Source organism: Larus michahellis, chromosome 3 (assembly GCF_964199755.1).
Source record: "Larus michahellis chromosome 3, bLarMic1.1, whole genome shotgun sequence".
Taxonomy (NCBI): domain Eukaryota; kingdom Metazoa; phylum Chordata; class Aves; order Charadriiformes; family Laridae; genus Larus; species Larus michahellis.
In genome coordinates this window covers 11,605,413-11,630,709 of record NC_133898.1, presented here as the reverse complement: position 1 = coordinate 11,630,709, position 25,297 = coordinate 11,605,413, and the positions used below count along the sequence as shown (strand labels likewise).

The 25,297-nt window shown below is 41.8% G+C and overlaps 1 protein-coding gene across 2 annotated transcripts; it reads right to left on the bottom strand.

Annotated features, from left to right (window-relative positions):
* Positions 1–282: 282 nt before the first annotated feature.
* On the bottom strand, positions 283–25,078 carry PPP4R3B (protein phosphatase 4 regulatory subunit 3B). 2 transcript variants are annotated; one of them, XM_074578561.1, is made up of 16 exons: positions 24,644–25,078; positions 23,551–23,606; positions 17,781–17,879; positions 15,914–16,534; positions 12,471–12,548; positions 11,555–11,671; positions 10,259–10,375; positions 9,760–9,891; positions 9,141–9,243; positions 8,092–8,133; positions 6,449–6,607; positions 5,566–5,735; positions 4,983–5,122; positions 4,572–4,756; positions 3,919–4,121; positions 283–3,045 (listed from the first exon to the last, which is right to left on the bottom strand). In XM_074578561.1, exons 1-16 carry the CDS (start codon positions 24,783–24,785, stop codon positions 2,950–2,952), a joined length of 2,460 nt encoding a protein of 819 aa, XP_074434662.1. In that variant the 5' UTR covers positions 24,786–25,078; the 3' UTR covers positions 283–2,949. The 2 variants fall into 2 exon arrangements, with proteins under 2 accessions (XP_074434662.1, XP_074434665.1); XM_074578564.1 differs by having other exon boundaries at positions 3,919–4,043.
* Between the last annotated feature and the right edge of the window lie 219 nt (positions 25,079–25,297).

Below are 25,297 nucleotides of genomic sequence, written 5' to 3'. Positions count from 1 at the left end.
ACATACTAATTCTGGATTACGTTTGCATACTTTTGGGGCAGTTTACCAGCCCTTGGGTCCAATTTTGCTATAAATGCACCTTCAAGTAAAAATAATGAGTTTAGTCACGAAGTAAAAGCTGGGGATGTCACGCGCAATCCCATTTCAAAGTAGAAATCTTGTAAAGCCTTGTTTACCGGTTTGGCTGTAACAGGCTTGAAGTGAAGCAAGGGAAGAGCCTGCACAAAGTCGTCAGGTGGCCGCCTGAAACAGTAACTCGCATTCAAAGAAACAACCAACCCATTCCAGTTTCATGTAACTTTTTATTAAAATAGCATTTATAACTGATACATGTTGGCAGAAGTTCTTTTCTTTTCCAAAAAAGAGCGGCAGCAGAGGGACCCCAGGCAGGGGAACAGGCAGAACCCAGCAGGTCACCCTGGGAAACAGCAACGGCCCCGGACAAAAGCCAGCTGAAAAGGACGCTGTGTGTCACCTTCTACAGGGATTTTCTTTCTTTCTTTCTTTTTTTCAAACAGGACATCTAATGCCACTTTACACAGTCTTTTTCTAGTTAACTATAAAAATTCATGACATTCTTGTTTTTGCTGTAAAAAAGCCCTTCGTGTTGGCCTGAACGTATTTTTTTAAAGCTGCTGACGGTAGGTCAGGGCAGAGCTGGGGTGGTGGGGAACAGAGCACGGACAGACACACTTCGGCCGGAGGCTCTCGGAGACTCTTTTGAGTAGCTGATAAAGAGAATCGGCACAACCCGGGTCCACGGACCGGGTGACAGCATTTTTCAGCCTCAGGTTTAGTCAAGGCACGCAGGCCATGTGACTCTGCTGCTGGAGTAGCACGTAGAGCGCGGGAGGAAGCTAATCATCGTGACTGATGGAGAGAAGAGACTCCTCTGGAAGAAAACCTGACGAGGGTCAGCAGGAGAGCGAGCACAGGGCCACGATGCTGCAGCTCCGCTTTGCCAGCGAATGCTTCCCGGACCCTCCGTGCTGGGAGCTGAGGGCTCCGTCGCGCGGGAGGAAAGGCAGGAGTCCCGTTCTGGGCTGCGGAGCCCGCCAAGGGCAACACCATCCTCCCCAGGTCCAGGCGCGGGACCGTCCTCCATCCTCCGCTTGTGTCTGGCGCACGCCTCGGCAGGAACTCGCGCCTTCCCTTTGGGATTTCATCTAGTGGTACAGAGTTACCTTTAAAACCGCACAGGTAACTAATCTTAAAAAAGAGTCTAAAAATGGCCACGTTTGAAATTCCGAGTTAACTTACCATGTACAACAAACCAAACAAAAGCAATAATTATGGAATTACAGGGTCACATTTTAATTCCTGAATTTTACAGTTCAGCATTAATATCACCACATGTATACAAATGGTGTAAAACAAGTACAGTGGTATTTTTAATACAAAATAAACTTCTGTTTTATGGAAAAAAACTATACTTCATATCTACACAGACAGCCCATCTTTTTCCAAACAATAGCTAAAATTAAAATTAACTACAAAAATCTCCAAAACAGAGAAACTGCTTCAGCTTAAACTATTCCAGGAGAAATGGACCCATAACACATATTACAAGAGTGATCTATGTGGTGGATTGCAGCTGGTTTCGTATTTTAACATTTCTGACACATTAATTGTCGTTGGGAAATCTCCTCTCACTTCGTCATGATCTCGGATCACAAACGGGCAAACTAACATTAAAATATTTACAGTTCACTCGCTGCTCTTGAGAATAAAACCCGGGCTGTTTGCCTCTACCAACTTGCCATCAACTTGCCTACTTCTGTCGCAGTTTGCTTACCTACTACGTGGAATGTGCTTTCGTTTTTCAAAAAAAAAGCAGCTTTCGCGTTACACCCAGATTGAGGTGCTGCTTGTTGATTCTGCCTCAGAGACCGCGGTTTGTTACTGACAATCCCATCTTGGTCCAAAGTGACTTTGGTGTTAAAACGCTGCTAAATTCATCGCTATGAAAAGCCTGTTAGTGTTTCGCATCACCACCTCGCTTACGCAGTTTAGGCTGGCAGAGAGGAAAACGCGTTGCTGCTCTGGGGAGAGGGAGCTGGTTTAACGACGCAGAAAGCCGCTCCGGTCAGCGTCCTCACCAGGTGATGCCGACAGCTCTCCGGGGGGGCCGGGCCCAGCACCACTTTGACACAAGCAGCTCCCGGAGGTATTTTGGAAGCGACCGTTCCTTGGCATAAATATTACTAGATGTCCAATCAAAAAAACAAGCAAAACCATCCATTTGGAATCCAGCTTCCATTTTCTCCTCTTGAAAAAAATGCAAATTTAAACTGATTTTTAACTGTTTTAAACAACTCAGCGTGCACTATAGCTGCGGTGTCCCTCCCTCCAACCATGAGAAACGCGATTTCATTGGTAATAAGTGGTCCCAAAATCTGGATTGTTCTTATGCAAACGGAGTTAGTTTTCCCTTAAAATTTTTTTAAAAGAGGCATTGCTAAAAGAACACAACTGACAGCACCATTACAAAATTAAGATTACTGGGTTCAAAATTTAAGCTTGAAATTTTTTTTTTCCTAGTCCTGTTAAACACTGGGGAAACCCTGCAATATTTTAAAAAAAGTGTTCACCATACCTCCCCCCCGCCCCTTGCCCTCCCAACACCTGAGACTTTCCTTGCTGAGAAGCCATCATCCAGGTTCTGTGAATACTAACCCACTTTTTTTTTTTTTTAATTTTTAATTTTTTTTGACAGCCTGAATGGCAGCCTCCGTACTTACTAGAAAGATATTAAGTTCCTGGGAAGCTTTGTGTTTACAGAACTAACCCTTTCTAGCTGATACACCGAGTTTCTTTTGCTACTCCTTGTGTTATCTTATTATACTCATGGGAGAAAGCTTTCTGAATCGGACTCTTTTTAGCTCTTGATACCGTTGCAGCATTTGAAACCCCATAATAAAAGTTCTTATTCCAAAGTTTTGGCTTCATTTATGAACCCAGACGAGGTCTTTTCCTTGGAGATGTCTCCTCCTCTTCGTCATCATCTTCATCATCGGGATAATCCACTAGGCCAACTAGACTTCCCTGCCAATTAAAAAAAGGAAAAAGAAAATCCCACGTTGAGAAAAATACCCAGGAATGTGCAACTTTACTACACAACCCCCACCACCCTGCTGGGACGCACCAGGCTGCGGAAGGTTTCTCGGTGAGGCCTTTTTCTTTCAAAGACCCATTTGTCTTCAGAATGTTTTTGAACTTCAAGGTTAAAAAAAAACAAAACAAAACAAAAAAAACCACAAAACCCCACCCCCAAGAGTACCATAACTTCCTTGCTTCTCTGGATCCGGTCTGAGAATTATGTAAAAATCACTTTTTAAGCTCCCAACTGTGCAGTCACAGAATGCAACGCGTATGCTGCCCAGCCGTTCTGCTGGTAAGCCTCAGGCGTGCGCACTAGCGTTTCTGCCACGCTCCTGTGGCCTCCCAGGAGCCCGCAGGCTAAAGATTAAAATAATGCACGACTGTGTAAGACACAATGGAGCATCGTGTACTGTATTTCGTCTGCTTAAACACACTTATTAATTCCCCGACAGGGGGGGCATTAACATAATTCAGAAAAAAACCAATCTCGTACGTGTATCACCCACACACAGAGCAGCAACTGGACATTTGAAAAAGCCGAGGAGCGGGAACAGTTAAATTACGCAGAAGATGCGAGATCCAACTGTGCCCATCAGATCACCAGCAGACTCCAGTCCCACCTAAGGCTTTCTTAAACCTTCCCCGCAACCAGTAAGGGCTTTATGAACTAGACAGGGCTTTGGAGGAATTTACACGTACATAAGACACCCTGCCTCGCGGCCAACGCTAACCTTACCACATCACAACCGGCAGAGTCTCACGACACTGCTCCGCTGCCCCAAGAGAGGACAGCAGCTTTTGTACAAGTTCTCCCACCTTCGTGGCTGTCACCGCTGTGGTCAGGGTTGCGTTCTTTGAAGAGGAGCCGTTGGAACTTGCTGGTGACGTCTGAGCTGCCACGGATTTACTGTTTGCGCCGTTCGCACCATTGGCTGCGCCGGCTGAGTGGGAAAAAGTGAATTTGAATCCCCCAGCTGAAGTCCTTTTTGGAAGATTCTCTTTGTCTTCGCTCTCCTTAGCTGAGGGACAAACATTTCCATGCTTAAGTATCAGCTGTACACCAGGGGGTACAATCCACATCACAGCATAACCGCAGGGCAAAAGCCACCCTATCTTTTTTTTAAATTCGGTTTAAATCAACAGCTCATCTACCAACCTCATCCAAGCACACGCCAGCACGCAAACGGAGAATGGTGCAGGTGCTGGGGACACGGGGACACTGCTCACTCAGCGCATACAAGTACTTCTAAAGTTTTGCTACTGAATGTCGCTTAATCTACATGCACACTTGGAGCAATTTAACTCATTATTTTAATCCTAAAGACTTCAGGAATTCGTTACTTCATTACATGGAATACCCTGGCTCCTGCTTGTGATACGGAGCACAGGCAACTGGTTTGTTTACGTGACACGCCGCACACCTGCCACAGAGCACTCTCAGAGCCAACAAACTGAAATTAATTAAGTACCTTTTTTAGTTTCCATAAATTTTTCATAGCTATCTGGAAAATCATCCTCCTGTTTTGACTTCTCAACTGGAGGTACAACAGCTTCACCTTCTTCCTCTTCATCTTCATTGAACCACATTTCTTCATCCTCCTCTAAGGCTCTTGCATCTCTGCGGAATCTATTGCTACGCAATATAGATGGAACACTGCAAGAGACACAGGACAAGGGATTCAAATTCTGCCTGCTGTTTCAGAAGAAAGCCAGACGGGGGTTTACTCTAATTGAACAAGTTTTCATCAAGAACCAAAGAAACCAAACCCCAGCCTTCTGCTTCTTCTGCCTTCCAGGAAAGAAAAAACCCAAGCAGCAGTAAGAAGAGAACACATAATGGCATTCAGTGAAAGTCTCAGAATTACTAAACTGGGTCCTACCTGTTCAGTTTCTGGTTTTGTCGGTCTTTTTCTTGCTCATATTTTGTCTTCAATCCCTTGAATGTCTGAACATATTCGATAGATTCAAGTGCATTATAAAAGTTTTCAACTATATGTGCAATAAGGGACTTAATATCTTCCTGCGTAAGAACAAAACAGGGTTTCAGTCTCAAATATTAACATGCAGAAGTTTGGAAGGCTTTAGACAGTTTAATTGTAAAAGTAACGGATTCGTTGTCCAGACTAAGATCATCATCATAAAGAACAAGCGTTCACTTAATTCCTCACTTCAAAGCTCGGTCTAGAAACGAGGCGCTCAACCACTTAGAAGAATTTAATCTACAGGACACTTTTACACAGACTTAGTAAATCGGACCAACCAACACATACCCTGTGATGGGACAATCAAGCAACGAAGCACGAAGCAGCTTACTGCCTACTTTCTATTTAAGGCATTTATCTACGGGATTTTGGGTTTGTTATTTTAAGTAGTAATACACTATTTCAAGGGAAAGATCTGCACTGTGTATTTCTACCCGAGATGCCCCGTACGCGTAAGAGCTGAAGAAGCTGCTTAACTTACCACTCTGATGAATTCAAACAGCTCAATCACAGCGGAGTTGAGTAGATTGTACCTAGTTCCATTATCCAACAGCGCATTTATAACCGGTTCAAACAGGTTTCCCTTGGTGATGTAACGGTTATAAAATTCATCTTTTAGGCCAATTATCCTCCTCATAAAGCGAAGAGCACCTACGTGAGGAGAGAGGTTACAGAATTTAGTAACTACGTGCCAGGGTTCCAACCTGCTTCTCTTGAAAGCAGCTGAAAAACCCTGATGTTACTGCGAGGAAGACGCGCCTCCAAACAAAGAGCATTAAAAAGCACTTTCTGAAAGTTCAGCAGAAACATTTGCTGGCAGGTAACCTTTCTTTCAGCCCTTGACTTTCATGGGTATTTGAGTGTGTGGTCAGGGTCCATTAACTTCTTTTTGAAATACGGCAGCAATAAGCTTTAGCACACATGAAGTTAAGGCATTAGCTCATTCCTGCGCTGCTTCGTGTTCAGCTCCCAGAGCCAGCCCCTATTCTTTAAATACCACGGCTCACCAGATTTCATTCGCTCTCCACAAGGAGCACTAGATGGATGACGTTACTAAGAAATGACAGTTCTTCCATTTAAATGAGAAAAGACGGCTGATCACAAAACATCCTTACCGTCATAAAGACTTGGAAGGATCATCGTGGACTTCAAAAGATACAGTTCCCTTTCCACCACAAACCCCGTTGCTCTACATCAACAGACGTCTGCTACCTTTTTTTTTTTCCAAAACTACTTAACGGCTAGTCAGTAATGAATAGGAAATTAACATGAGGTTTGAATAAAGTATATGCTTTTACTCCTCTACACGCCACGCAGTACATACAAAGCCCTGAAGAAGGAAATCACAACAGCTCCATACTCACACAAGGCCAGAAACGTGTGTTTTGAATTCATCAAGACCAGTACTCTTCTTAGCAAATCTTTGTTCATAATGTAATTCTTGATGTGATACGTGTGGTGTTCCACACAAAAAGTAAGCAGCTCCAAAATTAAGGCAAGTAGTTGTGCCGTTTGATAATTATCTACAAGAAAAATTAATGCCTTAAGTTATACTACAAAAAAAAAGAAAAAAAAAGGACTGTCATACACCAAATCCTCACCAAGCTCAGCTGCCATTACAGTTCCTGACACGTCTTCAGTGGCTGTCCTGGTCTGAGGTAAAACAGAACCAATTTTCTGTTTTGTAGTTTTACTTTTTAGTTGGGCCTCTTCTAACTGACTGAAGTCTGAAACTAACAGCACGTTGTCCAGAAGCTGTTCACTCTCACAGTGACAAGACCCGATTACACCAAGGAACAGTGCGCGCAGAGGCTCTTGCTTAGACTCACTGCTCTAACAACCAAGGGCAGCTAACTGCGCTGTTTGCCCCGTTGGAGGGTCGGGAGCGGAGAAGCGCAGAGGGGTCCCACCCGCAGGGAGGAGCAGATGGGACAGGGGACCCCAAACTGCCCAACAGGGTATTCCATCCCATCTGCATCACGCTCAGCGTAAAAGCTGAGGGATCAAAGGGGCAAGTCTCTTTCTTCAGTGGCTGACGGCCGAGGAGGACCCCGTCTGTTCGTCTGCTTTTGATCCTGATCTGAGCATTCCTGACTCCAGATCCAGAATTCAGCTCCTGTCCGTTGCTGACTCCAGTCTGGGACTTTCCCTGTGCCTGCTGGTGACGCGATCGTCATCCTGGGAGCTGGATACGGTTTTGTATATATTGTATACTTTTTTTTCAATTTTATTTTTATTATTCTCTTATTATTTACTATTTCCTTATTTATTATTATTATTTTCATGAAAGCAGTTTAGTTCTTTTTCTAAACTTTTAAGTCTCCTTATCTCCTCTCCCCTCTGTGGAGCAAGCTGGGGGAGGGCCCTCTGTCATCCTGATTGGCCAATCCGGCCAAACCACGACAGTGGCACACGGGATTGCTCTGGGAAGTGGGACTTTGGGTCATAACAAAACACCACACATAAATTTGTTTGGTTTTTTTTTTTTTTTTCTTTCTTGCTTTTTTTTTTTTTTTCCAGTCACAAAAATCACCCTGAGCTGGCAGTGGGACTTCTTCCAGGATCAGCCAATTTCTGACTACGGCAATCAGACTAAGGGTAGGTAGTTAAAAGCAAGCCAGTCAGCTCTGGATCCATGGGAACCTCATTAGCAATGTCTTTTCACAGTGCTCAAAGAAGCCGCCTGCACAGATGAAAATCCAAACTGTAAAAGCTCAGCTGTGTCTCTTTAGCACATATTCTACTAACAGCAATTTAAACTTTCAGTAGCAAAGTAGACGAGGGGAGAAAAAAAAAAAAGTGAAACCAGTAACTCAAAAGCAGATGAAAATGTTCTTTCAGCTTCCTGTCATCGCAAATGAAGCAAAGCACCTACATCTATTGCAATAAAAAGGATTTTAAAAAAATAGAGTGTGGACATATCTAACTTTTTTTTTTTTTTTTAAATAAACACACCACATACAGCATACAAGACAACTTTCAAAACTCAAGGTCAATTAAAACTTACCAGGACAAATTGTATTACTCTTAGTGGACCCAACTACTGCATCTGATAAATAGAAAACAAAAACAAATCAGAAAAAGGTTTTCAAAGCACCGTAAATATTTAAAGGATGGGGATAAACAATCAGTTCTACCAGCTGTTCAAACTTTTCATCAAATCAGAAGTTTCTGTGAGCTACGGGGAAATACGCAAACAGCAAGAATGCATGCCAGATGAGATTTATATATTCAATTTACATTACAAAGATCCAAATTCCACTAGGTGAAAGCATGTAATCTAATACGTAGGAACAGTATTCCTACCTAGACTAAAACAAAGTGCCTATTCTAAATTTTTACAAATAATATTATAAAATGAGTACTACACATATTCTACAAGTTTTATTTTTGTATAAAATACATAAAACATTTACTTTTTTGACTTAACACTTGATATGAGAAGATGAGTCAGATGACAGAAATGTTTTTACCAAATATGTATTGGTTTGGTTTAATCTCTTGAAAGAGTGCTCAGGAAAAAGTCTGACTCAAGAGGCTGTAATGATGTTAAGTTTCTGTTTGTAAAGCGCTGGAGGTAAACTAGCCAGTGCTATTTGCGTGTGCCAAAGAGAGACTGCCAATCCTTTTGCTGTTACTCGGAAACATAAAAAAAGAAACAAGCTAAAGGAGTTGCAAGTTGTATTTCTTTGAATAGATTTCCTTCAGCATTTCTATACTCCAGCCAAGTGAAAACCGCTCTTCACAGTTAGTCTCCGTAGCACAGCCGATCACGCCTGGAATCACGTAACCACTGGTGAACACCACAGCGTTTTTGTAAGCTTTCAGAAAAAAGTACTCGTGAACTAAAGACACGCTCTGCTTTACAGTAAATATTCTTTAAAAATATACTAGTGAAATGTACACAATTAACAATACACGTCAAGCAGATACAGAGTTTTCAGCAAGCGCATTCCCAGCTTGGACCAAGAGGCTCATCCCTCCTTCCAGGACCACAAGTCACTGGAAAACACTGCAAGATTTAAAGCAAGGGGGGCGGGAGGGAAGTAACTTTACCTTTTTCACATTTATCTTCTGATGTATTGGCCAGAAGCGGTGCAGTAAGAACATGCATACAATGGTTGTAGAAGAAATTGAGAAATTCACTTTTTTCCGTTTTCTAAAACAAATATAACTTTATTAAATACTCGCATTTGTATACTTCCTTTTAAATAAGAAAGGGCAGTAACATAAAAGACAGCTTGCAAATAATTCTGTCACCTCCCTCAGGTCTGCCTGGATCTTTTTTGTTGGCCCTGCAACATTACCGTCATCAAATAAGTTACTTTTCTTTATTTTGGGAAAAGATCCGCGACACATCAAGCCAACCTCGCTATCACCAGAAAAGCCCCACCATGGACACAAATATGCTATTTCACTGAAGCATGGGACCGCTTAGTTTATTAAACACTTGCACAATACCACATATACATACCATTTATCAAAAGTCTATGGAAATTTTAGCTTATTTTTTAGCTTGTTTAAATTCAGTATCAGACCATACACAACACTCTCAAAAAAGAATAAAAATCTCTTCTTTTTTTTTTTTTATCCTCCACCACACTAACAGCAATAAATAACATGCTTTTTATTTTGCCGAGACAGTAAAAGTCTTTACCCCGTTGTGTTTTCTTACATTAGCTGTGGCCAACATATTCTCCGGATCTATCAGCGTGCGCAAGAGCCCCATCAACTGAACGGCTCCCCCGAGTTCGGGATCAGTGTCGCAGATCATCTGCTCAATGACCACGTTGATGAGGAGGATATCCTGCAAAAAACCAAAACAAACCAACCACAAAACAATTAGACAGTTTCAATAGTGGAGTCATTTCCCCAGTAAAGCCTCAGTGAAACTGAAAAACTGAGAGTTGCATTTAGAGACCGGAGTTGCGTGCAGCACAACCCTCCTCACCTGCTAAGTCACTGTTAGGCAGCGCTACGACTTTATTACTGTAAACACACAGAACACCAACATGCTCACATTTTTTTATATCTTAAATCTATTTTTTCCTGTGTTTCTACTATCTACATTTTTGGGCTGACTGTATTCCAAACGCTGGAAAGGTTGGTTTTGCTGGTTTTTTTTCCCATTTGCTCTAAATCTCGTATATTCCACAAACTCCACTTTTACTTACATCATCACTCTGCTGGGCCTCTTGCATTACAAATTCTCGGACCATGGATGGACTAAATTCTACTAGATAAGAAAATATATCTGTAGCAGCAGATCTAACTTGCAGATCATCCATTCCCTAATTTAAAGAGAGATCAATTTATTAGAGTAAATAAAATTTGGTATTTATTATAAAGTAAAGCTGCATAGAATAGAGAATTAAAAGTTTTGAGAACATTTTGTTACAAAAGTTTCTAAGACACACAGTAATAGTTACAGGGAAAAAAAACGAAACACAACAAACCAACAAAATATTTTCCCCACTATTTCCCTCCTCTAGAAAGCACGCAAAGGATTTCTGTGAATTTGATAGCCCTAACTTAGGCAGGAAACATTTATATTGTGCTACTTGCTAGAATATCTAAAATGCTACTGTTCTGTACCTGTTATCCACAGTTTATTGATTTTGTACAAAAGGACCAATTATACAAATCACTTTGTGGAAAAATTTCTCCACTCATTTATAGGCAACAAGAATTAATAATTTTCCTTAAGCTATGCGATTTTCTCCAATAACTGTACAATTTCTAAGCCTAAAATATTAATGTAACAGGAAACATTTGGACTGCCCTGGAAAAGCATAGTAAGATTAGGGTTCACCTAATCACTGAACATCTACATGACTTTTCTGTTTTCACAACAGTCAACATCCTTGGCTAACTTCACAGGTTGTTACTCTAGAATATAAAAAAAACATTGAATTTCTAGTTTCTGAGTAACGATAGCACGGACATGATTTGCAATGGTCAGGCAGCAACAGCTGCTTCAACCAAAGGAGTGAAAAAAACTTCTGTTTTCACATTGTGATTAAGATAGATTAATCCGCTTTATACCTCTGAAAAGACAGGATTAGGTGATCTTTCGAATAGCAACAAGCTAACAGTTCAAGATCATCTAAAAATACTTCTTTGGCACTGTTCCAGCAACAACAACAGAAAAAAAAATAACGAAGCCGCCACATGCAAAAGAGTATCTTTCAATTTTTACACTACATTGTCAAAAGGACTGCATTTACCACAGGCTCCTCCATCATGGAAAGTAAAAATAATAATAGCAATAAAGTTAGGCTACTTCAGAAAACTGGATTCTGAATGTTACAATAAACTTCAACGTTCAGCAGAGCAAAGATGTCCAATCAAACTTACACAAAGGTGCTTAGCAGATCTGAGAAACTGGTTAAATGGCTGGTTTTGTTGTTTTGTTTTTTTTTTTTTTTTAATTTTATTAAAATCAGCTAAAAATGGAAGTTTTCACTTACCATTACAATTTCAAGAGCTGGAAGAATTCCCAACTTTGCCAATGTTTTGAAAAATGCATCTCTGTTCTGAGGTTGTAACGTCTGAGAAAACGCGCAGAATTCTTTGAAAAAGTTAACCTAGCGTATAGGAAAAAGTAATTTACAGTGTATTCAGAAAACTCCCGGAAAGTAGGAAGCTGTTATGATCTGTCTCAGAGTTTGTGTACTGGCCGGTATGTACCTTCCTAGCAAATGGTATTATTCTAGTCCTTTCTCCTCTAACCTTCAGCAACAAAGGAAAGCAAAAGAAAATAAAACCAAACAAACAAACAATGGAATTTAAGAGGTTGAAATCTACCTCAGAAAGAGATACAGTCACTTTGTAGCTATTTTATCACACCTAGCATATGAGGGATTTACACTTCTGTCTGGCCTGCCTTTTGTTTGAAAAAACCAAGATGCTTCCCTTGCTGAAAGCAGGATTTTAACACGGCAATTTCAGCTGATAAACATATTCAAGGAGAAATAATGTTTGTAATATATATATATTAAGGGACTACTGGTAATCCTCAGTCATAGGAGATCTTTTTGAATGAGTAAAGTACAGTGAAAAAAAGCAGTGTTTAAATGACAAACAGAAGTGATGTGGTGTGTTGAAGAGTACCTGGAAGAAAGCGTACCTTTAGGTATAGGGTGTCAGCTTAGTGCTAGTACTTTCCCAACAATAACATAATTCTTCAGAACAAATAAATCAGAGCTTACCTCACAAGAAATATTTCTCTAGTGAGTACATAAATGAAGATTCAGCTACATTAGAAATTATTCTATGGTTACGGAAATACCTCAATGACTGCAGTACTAGAAGAACAGTTTCAATATTTCTACTTAATCTCTGTGGTTTAAAGCATTCAAAGAACTACCATGACCATTGACTTACCAATTCACATCGTTTGTCATCATCTGTAGCTTCATCTGTTAATTGTGCAAAAACTTCAGACAAAAATTTCTCATCTTCCTGTGTAACACAAGAAGAACATGACTTACACAATGCCTCTTCAAAGGGAAAACACTGATCTTTATTGGATCCCACACTGTGGAAAGTCAAACTTAATTCAAGCTTAACTATAATGCTTAATTATAAGCAAAAAAGCGTGCATTAGTAGATTTGGTAGATAAGGATTTTCTTTTTTTTTTTTTTTTTTTCTCTCCAGACCTACATTTTACAACAAAAATGGAAAGGCAAGAGTAGATGTTTGGTAGGATCATTTCCAGGGCATTGTTTCGGTCCTCGCTCTGTGCAGCAGGAGCAGGTCCAGGAGACCAGAACCGTAGGTTAAGCTGAGCAGAGGGGATGGTTACTCAAACTGCCTTCTAAACCACCAGTCTCCAAAGAACCTGTCATTCCCTTTCCCTCTCTGCCATGTCCCCCCTGGGGTCACAGCTCTGCCCTACCCACACACCCCTGCGCACCGAAATTGCGGAAAATGACAGTCTTTGCTCCAGGCCCCCTCCCTGGACCCTGCACGTCACCTTCCAGGGGGGCAGCCCATACCAGACACTTCTACATGAGAAACTGCCACTCCAGACACAGTTTTTACTGCGCTGCATATGCCGTTCACACGACCCCACTAATGTCTCCTGTGCATCAGTTACCCTATTTTGCATCTGCAGCTCCTCAAACCCTTTTTCAGAGCACCTACACAAGGGTGACTAGATCAACACGTTACGAGTTTGCCGCAGCCACAGCCTCGTTAACCTTGATCTCAAAATAAGCTCTCTGCTTGTGCAAGTTCAGTCTTTCCAATCTGGAAAACTGTCTTGAGAATTATTTACTTTTCACATTCAGATCCTCTACCAAGAGATATTTAAGTTTATATAGGACAACATTTCACTTCCTGTTAAGTGAACGTTTCAGTTACACCATTGCTTAAAACTCAGGAGGTACAAGAAAACCAGGGTGAACATCATCATCTCGCAACTGTTTGGGCACCTCCTGCCCCCTCTGTACATCCATTTCTCTGCACTCCTTCACGTGGAAAATAGCGTTGGCATTCTCTCAAATCAAATGCCACTGTTACCTTTTCAATATAATATAAACCTTAAAGCAAATAGTAACATTATGCTACAGCATTACAACATTACGCATCACTGTACTGATTCAACTCTGTAACTTTACTTATGCATTGAACAAACATGAACGGAACAGCAGCATTCCAATAAATAGATATAAACATTACATTGCATAATGTAGAGGGTGCTTACTTCTCTCTTTCTCTGTGTGCTGTTGCTAAAATCCGTGTGCTTTATTAGGCTAACATAATACAGAATTTTGACAGTTACAGGAATGCCAGCTAAAAAGGCTCACAATTTTTATCCTGAATATTTTAACACCTGGGAAAAGAAATGCTTTACAAACAAACGATACCTGGAATCAACATCAGAGAGAGTGCAACATACAGAGACTTAGTAGCTTATTCTAAGCTTTGCTGGCTTTAACAGCTTAATTAAGCCTGTTAAAAAAAATAACAGTAGCATAATCAGCAAGAGATAGGCCAGAAAATCCCTACTACAGAACACTTGGCAACAGAAAGAACTCTTGCGAGTCTACGGCTGCCACACAGCGTAGTGCAGTGTCCTAAAGCACAGGGTGGATCCAGGTTTGCCTTCCATGCTCGCTCAGTCTCCCACGCGGCTGCCCTTCATTGACAGCAGCACTGGGATCTACCGCTTCACAGCACGTAGAAAGGAGCTTTACTGCCGCAGCAAACACAATCTGTTACTCCTATAAACTGCATTCTCCTAGGGAGCTTTGCCGGCGTATTTAGGGTAACGAGACTTCCAATGTGTTCACCAAACCCCAAGGAGCTTCAGAGTTCTTGCGCCACCACAAAAAGCTGATTTACACCAGGGGACTGTGAAAGTCCTGAACCTGAGGTCCGTACAACCACGTAATTTTCCTCAAGCGTGCTATCAATAACATCTCTTCCATGTGTGCTTTCTTCTTAGTTTGTAATTCTCATGGCAGCTCAAATGATGTATGGCATCAACACAATTTGTAAATCAACACGCACGTCTCAATTACGGTCTTGAAAACAGACAGGCAAACGCAGATGTGCCATATACTCTCTCAGCTGTGGCAAGGACGGCAGTGACTGAGAGCAGCAAGAGGGTACTACAGGTAACAGGAAATCATAGTCTTCTCTTAAGGCACAATTAAACATTCAGAACGCTAAAACTTCCATGAAAAATAAAGAAGTTTACAGAGTTAAAAATCTCTAAATGGAAGTGGGACTGTGGCCTCAGGAGAATGATAATGAATTAATTTCAGTTTTAGAAAACTAATACATGGAAAAGAATAAAAAGGCAAAGACTTATTTAATACAAAGCCATTAACTTTGCAAATGGGATTTACTTCTTAGTTTCTTCCTGCTATTCAACCAAAGTAGAAAGAGGTCCAAAAGCTTATTCATGCAATTCTGTAGTTTCGATTTTTTTTTCCAGTTTTCTATTGCATCCTTTAGAAATATTCCTTATGGCAATGTCATCCCTCCAGTGCCCCTCTCCTTCCACAATTTTACTGCTCTCTTCTTCTCCTTGACACATCTTCCTATTTCACACAGACTATCCACGCTCAAAACAAAACCGACAGGTTCGTGATGTTCTATTCTACCCAAACGCACCATTTTTCTAAGGACGTGTGTCAGAAACAGAATAAAACCACTTTGCACAACAAAATATGAACTGAAAATACCCCAAGTGTCATGAAGTTCACACACAGCTCTCTACCAAGGCTCCTTCCACCGTCCAGCCTGGTTGTCAGACCCAACTACTTTTAAGCCCGCTTCTGACTACAAAGTATTCAGTACGTTTTTTGACATAGTAACATGTTGGTTAATTATTACTTCTGTTTATCAGTTTGACGAGGAAAAAAAAAATTAATTACTTTATACTACAACAGGAACATCTGAAATTAGTACCAGAAAGTAACAGTAGTATAACAGGAACGGTTCTGAACATGCCCTTTTGAACCACAGATTCAGCATTTGTTATAAAGATGTCACAAATGTCCCTGATATATAATACAAAAATTTGCTTGTTCCCTAAATATCTATACAAAACCAGCTCAAAATGTGTATTTGCTCGTGAATCACGAAATCTTTAACTGTTTACAACCCATTAAAAAATTACTAATATACGCACCTGAAATCTATAATTTTAAAAATAAAAGGTCCCAGAAATAAGGGGAAGCATTCAAAACATTATGCAAATGAAGGCATGTATGATTAACTTACACAGTGATAAAGAGCTGTAATCAATTTCGAAGCTACAGCTAGAGGTATCTATACATAATCCATCCGTATCATATTAAAAACCACTTACCTGCAACATACTGACAATCTCAACTTTGTTGAAGAAAATAAAGGAAGTGAGTGTAGAAAGAAAATTCTCTTCAAAAACAGACGGTGTCGGCAAGATGATGTCCTGAATATACTGTACCCTGTAAGTCTGGTGGATTTTTTGCCTGAGTTCAGAGTCTGTTATAGGAATAACCTCTTTAAATTTTGCTGTTTTGGTCAAGAACTCCCTGTGCCGTTTTGGCTGAGCCAAAGAAGGATCATACTCAAGGCATCCAACAACATCCATAATACACTCATCAGAAAACATCACCTCAAACAGAGTTGCTTTGTTGAGGAACAAAATTCCTCTAATAATTTCATACAAATGATGTAAGCCTTCGGTGTTCTCTAAATTCTCGCAGACTTGGAAAAGCTGTAATAGTTTTTTAATATAGCCTTCATTCTCCAAGGCCAGTGCTAGCTTTTCTCTACGGATGGGTGAGGAGAGAACAGAGGTAACTAGGTCAGCAATCTCTTCAAGTTTGTTGAGTTCACAAGTAGGAAGGTCGATCAAAGGACTAGTTTCAGGCATTTCTTCTATGTGTTCCTCTTCTGACTCAATAAGGTCCTGCGTGACTTCCACTGAAGGATCCTTACCTTGAACCTAAGAAGAGAGCACACATAATTACTGTCTCACCCCAAAACAAACAGCAAAATAATCAGGGCAATAACTGCAATAACGTGTGCGTTTAAGCACTTTTATACCTTCAGTTGCCTGGAAAACTTCTAGCCATGCAGAGGAGTAAGTTTGCTGCCTCTAAATTCTACAGTCACTACCATTATCCTCAACAGTACCCTTGTCAAAAAAATGAAATCTAACCGAGCCCTAACAGCATCAAAGGATCACATTATGCAGACATCTCAAAGAACGAAGCAGAAGGAGTTCTGGAATCTGATGAAAGAACCTAAGGCTAAGAGTTTACATTGTCTGATTGCACGAAGACTTCCCTCTCAGACTGGTCGCCAGCTCAGCCCCTATTTAGAACCAGTTTAAACCCGGGACTATTTGTCAGACGCATATACTTGCGGTCACTAGGATCAGCTCCTTTCAACAACAGCACTTCAGAACTGGCTGAGAAGACATTATACCCCAAAACACGCTAAGATTAAGAATGCATCTAAATTGCCTAGTTTGTTCAAAGGAAACTGCTAGGAAATCTGACTTCTACGTTTCTTTAGTTAATAGCTTTACATTGCATCACTTCAACATCTGAGAAGGTTATGATAAATTCCAGATATGAAAACCCAGGTTTCTTCATTATGTACACATAGATGCAACTCCATCGACTTGTCACTTCCAGAGTTGAAAGTATAAAATCTAAACTGTTTTGGAAAAAACAATGAAGATCGAAATATCCATAAGACACAGACAGTCAATAAGACTTCGATCTTGATGAAAAACGTATCACTGACATTTCTGATGCCACTTTATAGAGCAATGCCACCCCTTTGTCTCCCACAGTGAAATATCTAGCTCCTTGTGCATTACCACACATTTGCTGTTCCACCACACTCCAATAAGCCAGCTTCCTAAGGCCACCTGGGAGCAGGATGATTAAAACGTGGTACTCTGCTATTCCCTTTTTTACTACACACAAACTCCTAAAATGGCCAGCACCCGAGTTTCATCATTACACTGATTTTTCAAAAGCGCGGAATTCAAATACGAAAACAACAACTAGCGTTCTAAATAGTTGGAAACTTAAGATCTTATGCAGAAAAGCCACAGAAAATAATGACGAACGTGTGCTTATTTTACAAGTAGGTTTAAAAATTACAGCACAAATACATGAAGTCACAGAAGACACAAAAACGTCTGGAAGAAACAGAGTATTTAAAGTTAACTGTACCTGGCAGATTTTTTCCCAAATTTCATCACAGCCAGCTTTTTCTTGAAAACTCAGTGCTAAATCGTAGTTTTCTGCTTCTGACCAGACAATCAGGGTGTCCTGTTTAAGGCAAAAAGAAACAAAAAAATTGTTTCTGAAACAGGTCTATACTGCGTATTGATCTGTATTCCATTAAGTCACGTCTAAAGAATAAATACTTTTGATTAAAATTACACTTGTCAAAAAAGAAGATAAGACACCAAAAAATTAAATCACCTGTTCCGCCATAAGGGACATCACCTTTCTTTTTTGCTATTTCATGACCACTCTGTTACATATGATATATTTAAATATACTGTTTTTCATATCCAAAACACTTAGAATGGCATTTTTCTGCAACATACTTCTAAGCCAACAGTCTTGAAAAGGGAACACGCACATTGTAGGAGATTAAGAAAACCTGCAATATAACAATTTAAGTATTTTCATATTTAATGAAGTCGAAACAAAAACAAGATTACAGCGTTTCCTCCTCCGAAAGGGTTTAATACAGCCTTAGCAACGTGAGAAATAATGCCTAACTAATGCCTTTTATAATGTTAAAATATTCTTTTCTGAATTAAAAGACATACAGCCTGAATAATATAAAACTCCTAAGTTCTTACTGAAGTTACTTACAAACATCTTGCCAACAGGTACTTTCATTTGAGCAGATTTTGTTTTCTCTGTTACCACTGCCTCTATCAATTCTGGAACAGATTCGCTGAAGTTTCCGAATAGACTAAAAAGGTGTTTTTATGAGGTTTTATCAGAACACTTGCTGCAGTTCTCTAAGGAACATAAGCCTGTACTTCCACATTAAATACATAGTTCAGCATCCTACAGTAACCTCATCTTCACGTTAAAATGTTCAAACTGAACAGCTCTCTGCTAACTTTGCAGTACATCTGATGAACTCCAGCAAGAGTTCAACATTTTGCCAAGTTTGCTGACCTCCTGACCTGTACCTTTTTTTTTTAAAAAAAAAAAAAAAAAACAAACACCAACAAGCCCTTACTTAATGGTCAATAAGGTAATTTACTTCCTGAATTTGCAAAGGTCAATATTCACTGCACAACTTATCAAGGTTTGTAAGTCTTTACCTTAGGCATCACTTTATGGTAAACAAAACATGCAAAGTAACATGTAAAACAAAGCTTAGCAACCAAATGTAAACAAATACCTGACTAGCTTACAGACGCCCGAAGTACTTCAGGAAATTTCAGGCGCATGACGAAAAAGATGCTGCCATTGCCCCCTCACATCTTTATCACACAAGTACTTCTTGGTTCCCTTTGTGCCTATCTGTAAGGCATTCACTACGCTATCTGAAAAACACGCCTGTCTCAGCAAAGACAACTTACCAGCTGCCACAATTACTACTCTGGAACATGAATGAAAATCAGCATCACCAATACAGCATTAATTCTCCAGCCACACTAAAACCAGGATTTGCACAAGCTCAATTTTTTTTTCTCTCTCTCGTTTTCACACATTCCTTGAAGAAACAAAGTTTTCCCATTCCGGGAAACCATAGTGCTCACTGCACTATGGTTTTAATGCTGTTCATGGCAGTTGTTTGTTTATACTACGGTGCCCCATATTACACTTGCACTTTTGTCCTGCAGTCACACATATTAATAGGTGGTCTCCCTGCTTTTGGGCTCCGATTCACGTGCACAAATGGTACAGCTTCATACAGCTGACAGGGGTTTTGCTTCCAGCTGTCCACCCTCATCTCTGGTTCACAGACAGCTCAATCGCTGTGTTTACAGAGTGCCATTTTAGAGTGAGCAGTTGAACTGGGTTTCAAGGAAAAAATAATTGTCATCTGCAGGCACTGAAAAGTCTGACCAGGTCCCATATCCAGTTCTCTTTTAGAGATTAATAAAAAAATAAGAATTTTTAAGTACAATGTTACGGGTGTTACAGAACTCAAAATATGCAATGTTTATCTTGAGATGTTCTGTGAACTTACAGATGGCCTAACACTCAAAATCCCACACACCTCCAGGTGAGCTGAGATTTGGAGGTGCCTCAACGAACAAAGGAGGACACATCAATGAAAAGGTTCTACTCATAGTCCGGAATGATTCAAATGAGAGATACAGTGCAGTAACTTAAATGACTGCATGCATCCATAGAGACTGCACTCAAAAATTTTGTGAGAATTCCTGAGTTACTGAACCGTACTCGGTTCAATCTGTACTGCCCACACACAGCATAAGTTATGTAAGTTTCTCCAAAAATATTTCTGAAAGACTAGAAGATACTTTCATCAGAAAATAACTGTCCAATACCAGTATGAAATCTATTTATCTGGCATACACTTCCTGCATGACCTAAGACAAGCCACGAACACCACAGACGGACATCTTCCAGGCTGAGCTGCTGCGAGAGACTACCACTCCCACCTGCAATGCTGCTCCTTCCACGAGCAACGGCAACGTTCCTTAATTCACCCAAACACATTATAAAGACAAACAAAAGAAGAGACTAATTCAGAACAGCTGAGAACCAAGGGAGCAGTTCAAACGCCTCTTTAGTGCACGTAGTGGTTTGTACAATGTCTGCTACTCCATCTCTCCTTGTTCCTCCACCAGCCCCTCGACGCGGCCCCGGCCCCGTGCCAGCAGAAGGGTGCTGTACAGTGAACCAGACTGGAGAGCACATGACGATAAAAATTAATCCAGCAAAAAGGGCTATTTCAGCTGAATCAGTTCCTACATCTAACCTGTCAGGCAGTAACCCGAATACTCATGCTGGCATGAAAGAGGAGTGAAGAAGTCCCCTGGCAACTGCTCAGGTTGGCGTTAACAGCACCCCTGGAAAGGTGTTAAATCCCAGCCTCAACCAGCTCCCATTTTGCCTGAAGCAAATCACTCTGTTCTCACGAGTGATGGCAACTCTGTGCGAAAGAGAGTATTTGCACACATTCTTCAGCTCAGATCTGAAAATGGATAGAGCACACCGAAAGGAGAGTTAACATCAGACGGCAGTGTTCACAGTGAGGGCTTCTGTAGCTGTTTAAAGTCATACAGCCATGCACCTGAAAATTACCACACTCGAAACTGAGCTGGAGGAACAAAGCACAGGAACGGATCCATCTGATTTCTCACTGAAGACCCACTCTTCTGCCAGTTTTGCCAGGGAACAGTAACCTCAAGCAGAGGGTGGAACAACAAATGGGTGTGGTAACAACTTTCTAAACTGCTCCTGCTAGAGCCTCCACAACACATCCGACCCTGCCCTTTGGCCAATATGGGGCGTCCAGTGGAGGTTTGTAACTCTCACAGCCTGTGCCCCAAAATCCAGGGGGGATCTAAACCTCTTCAGGCTCTCGTGTTATTTGCATACATGGAATTAGAGATTCTTTTGTGTTGTATGCTGAGCAGCCTGGCACCTATGTCCAATCCGAGTCCTGTTTCTTTTGAGAAACAGGTCATGATTATGGTATGCCTAACACCTTCGCAGAATTCTATTCTGCATGAAAGCTTGTGACGACAAACAGGATTTGAGAAGGCAGGTAACAGGCCTGCCCTGTTTACGGTTAGTCGGTAGTTATAGTACTACTTAGCACAAAGAGCATAATATTGGGAATCACTCACAGATGTACAATAACTAAAAATCAGTGTGTCTTTTTTTCCTGCAGAGTGATGGTATGCAAGCCGCAATTTAAGTGACTGCTATTCTCTAAGTCCATTCAAGTAATTTCTATGAAGACAGATGCATAGGCAGGGCCTGTTTCTTTTCCATCAAGCTACACTGTCTTGAGACTTTCCCCAAATCCAAGGTGATCGGCACCTTAACGAAAATCTGCAGTTGAACTCTGGCAAGTGGAAAAAGAACGCTCTCCACCACGCGGCTGTTCACCTACAAGCATCCGCCCTGGGCAGATCAGCACAGCCGCCAAGTCTTCAGGCTACCTACGTAACAGACTTCAACACTCACACAGGGAAAGCCCACCTCTCCATCTCTGGTGAACCAAGAAATATTTTGCCTAAATCTTTCCACCATTTAAAAAAAGGATCTGCTCCTGAGATGCCAAGGTTTCAATACTACAACCTTTTAGAGTTGAGACTGAAATCTCACAAACTGAGAAACATGGGAATGCTACATTAAGTTCTGCTTTTTGCTACTCTATTCAGAAAGACACATGAAAAACTTGAAGACAGAGCTCTGTCAACTAAAAGCTGTATCATTTCAGAGGTTAGACAAACCTAGAACCTGTCTCTAGAAATCATCAATCATTATTCTCTTCAAAAACAAAAAAAACCCAACAACCCAAAACCAAACTTCTTCAAAAGAGTGAACAATGAAACAAACGCTTACAGCCATGAGGACACAAAAGCATTAAAATCAGTAATAAAAGCCAACCAAAATAAACCTCAGACTCAGTTTTTCAAAACTACAACCTACAAAGGCTTCCACAAGAAAAATGACAACAAAAGGTACTTAAGTCACTTGAAGTTTTGCTACCAATTAAGAAGGCTTTCAAATAATCGGTTTGGAGTTTCAGAAAACAGGCAGCAAAAAAGAAGCAATTTAAAACTTTGCAGCAGCATAATCTGCATTTGTATTTCATTATATATTAATTTTCTCTGCTAACCAGGAAGCAGTTCAAGGCTCTTAATTTTCAGAACCCTGCAGAGCTCCACAAAGACCGTCCTCCTCCCTCAGTATGGGCCACCCAAGGAAAGCCTACAACCAACCGTCACCCACTGGACTAAAACCACCAGTATCTAATGAGCTTCCTGAAAAGCCAGGCCCCAGACTCTGACCCACTTCTAAGCTAAAGTCAGCCAACCTGTGCTCAAAAATATCTTTTCTCAAATTGTCATAACATAACGTGTCACCTTTCCATTGAAAAAAAAAATAAATCAAAACAAACAAAATCCTTCAAGATTTGTCTCCATGATTGAGGAGAAGCAAAATTACTGAAACACTTCTGGATACCATAATGATGAAGAGCAGCATGAAACACTGAACAAAAGGAACAGAAAGTCTCCTGTAGAACAAAGGAACAGAAAGAAAGAACTCAGTAATAACCATTAGAACAATGTAGGCAGAGACACCAAAAATTAATGCAGAAAAAGGAAAAAGCCATAAAGAGATTTAGTAAGCTAATTTTTCAGTAGATTAAACAAAAAATGACCTATTAACATAGCTCCCAACTGTTTTACTTCTTTGTTCTGCAGAAGGCTTACCCCCAGGAAGTGCAACCGTGCAAGTAAGTCTCACCACAGCTAGTCCCTTTACTTAGGAGAGCAGAAGTTTTCAAGACTTAAAACATAAACTAAACAGCAACAATGAAAGAAGTCCCACAAAAACAAATTCCTTCTCGTTATTTCCAGAGAAAGAACTCAAGAAGTAAATATGATGTAACAGAGCTGGCCAAAGTTTTGCCTTCCTCATTCGGTAATTATTTCATATGGCCTGGGATGTTACACATGTATGTTTTTTTAATTCTTTTTCCTGTAATGAGTTCGATATTTATCCAAATTGTGTATAATCTCTTCAAAGACTGAAGTACAAAAGGGTTTTTTAGGAGACCCATGTTTTAATTTCTAGAATGCAAAGCGTCATAGCATCTACAGGCGTCTAAGGAAGTTTTTTCCCTCTATGAAAAACACCACTGACAATTACATGTCATACTGCTTTGCTTTTTTTCTGAAAAACGCAATTAGTTTGAGTGTAAAACAAATCCTCAGTAACCAGAAAAAAAAAATAATGGGCTAGCAATAATACTTGCCTGCTGTTTTTGATATGCAGTATTTGGATTTATCTTCGATTCTAACAGCAGTGAACCTGAAAAAGGTATGAAAGTATATTTACTGAGTGTAAAAAAAACCAAACATCTCCATGCATCTTACAACAACCGCGCATGTGCTATCCTCAATGTATTCCATATCTTACAGAAAGTCCAGAAGGACCATCTCCTTTAAACATAATTCCCTAAAATAAGCCAGCTAAGACAAAATTCAACATTTTCCCCCCTGAAACCTGGTGTGACAATTAGCTTGTTTAAAGGCCATTTAGCAAACCCATACAGATTTGCATCAGGTAAGGTGCTTCCCAGCATAAAACTGTTTTTGCCCACATAAGCCACGTGGGCCATTCGCTTTTATTTCCTTCAACTGTCCTTCAGAGGTGAATCATCTAGATACTATAAACCCGAGGACTTTATCTTGTGTATGCAAGTAGTGTATGTATCCTGGCAACGGCTCCAGAGTCATTTATACCAGTCTTAGGTGGTTTATTTAGCACATTAGCACCTGTCGGCCGACAAAGTGAAGAGCGCGCACCCTCCCCCCTCCAAAGGAGACCCTTAAGGTGACTTTAAAGTAAATAAAACACGAGGAACACCACGCAACTCCACCGCTTCAGAATACGATCAGTGAATTTCTAGGGAAAAAAAAAACCACCACCACAAAACAAACAAAAAACCCGATTAACTTTTCATAGTAGCGAGAATGGGAGGAAAAGAGCACTTCAAAAGCCAACAAGATGTCGTCACGTGTAACAACTCCATCTCTACCCGGTCAGAAGCCGGCCAGGGAGCCCAGCGGGGGGAAGCCTAGGGCCCGGGCGGTAAACACGGCTGCGGCTTAGCGGGGGAAGGAAACTTTGAACGGAGCCGCCAGCTGAAGGAAAGGCGGAGGAGAAAAATCAATCATAACAATCGCCTGGGGTCTTCCCCGATAAACGCGGGGGGAGGGACGGACACCAGCAGCCAGGCCCGGCGGCGGCGGGTGTCGACGCCGCGGGGAGCGAGGGGAGAACGCCCGGGGCCGGGGCGGCGGCGGGCGGCCTAGGCCTCCGCGCAGCGCCGGCCACGCTCTCACCGTCCGACTCGGCGCGAACCAGCAGCGACATCCCCTTCAGCCGCTCCACGTAGGTGGAGGAGACGTGCCCGGTACCCCTGTCGTCCCATTGCCGATCCTCGTTGAGGGTGTAGACCTTCACCCGCCGACGGGTGTCCGACATGGTGCAGCCCCGACCTCGGGCCTCCGCGCCGGCCCCGGGCCCAGGCCCGGGCCCGCTCCGCCTCCGGGGGGCGATGGAGCGAGGGCGGAGGGGAACAGGAGGAAGCGGGGCCGCCGGGCCGCTCAGGGGCACGGCGGGGCCTTTAACGCGCCGCTTTTCATGGCTCCCGGACGGCGAGAGAGCGACGCCGCGCCCCGGCTCGGGTCCTCGCTGGCGCCGCTCCGCCGCCTCAGCAGCTACCGCAGCGCCGCCGCCATCTTGTAACCCGACTCTCGCCGCCTTTCTCTTCCTCCCAGCCCGGCCACGGGCTCCCCTCGCAGGGGCTACGGCGGCCGGCAGCTGTCGCCGCGCCGCCGAGGGAACGGCGGCGGACGGGGCGGGCCCGGGCGCGGCAGGCGGGGGGCGGCGGGCGGGCGGGCAGGCAGGGCCGGCCCGCACCCCCTCACACCGCCCGCGGGAGGGAGGGGAGGACGGCTGCCCTCAGGCACACGGCTGCGTCTGCGCGTTTCCGC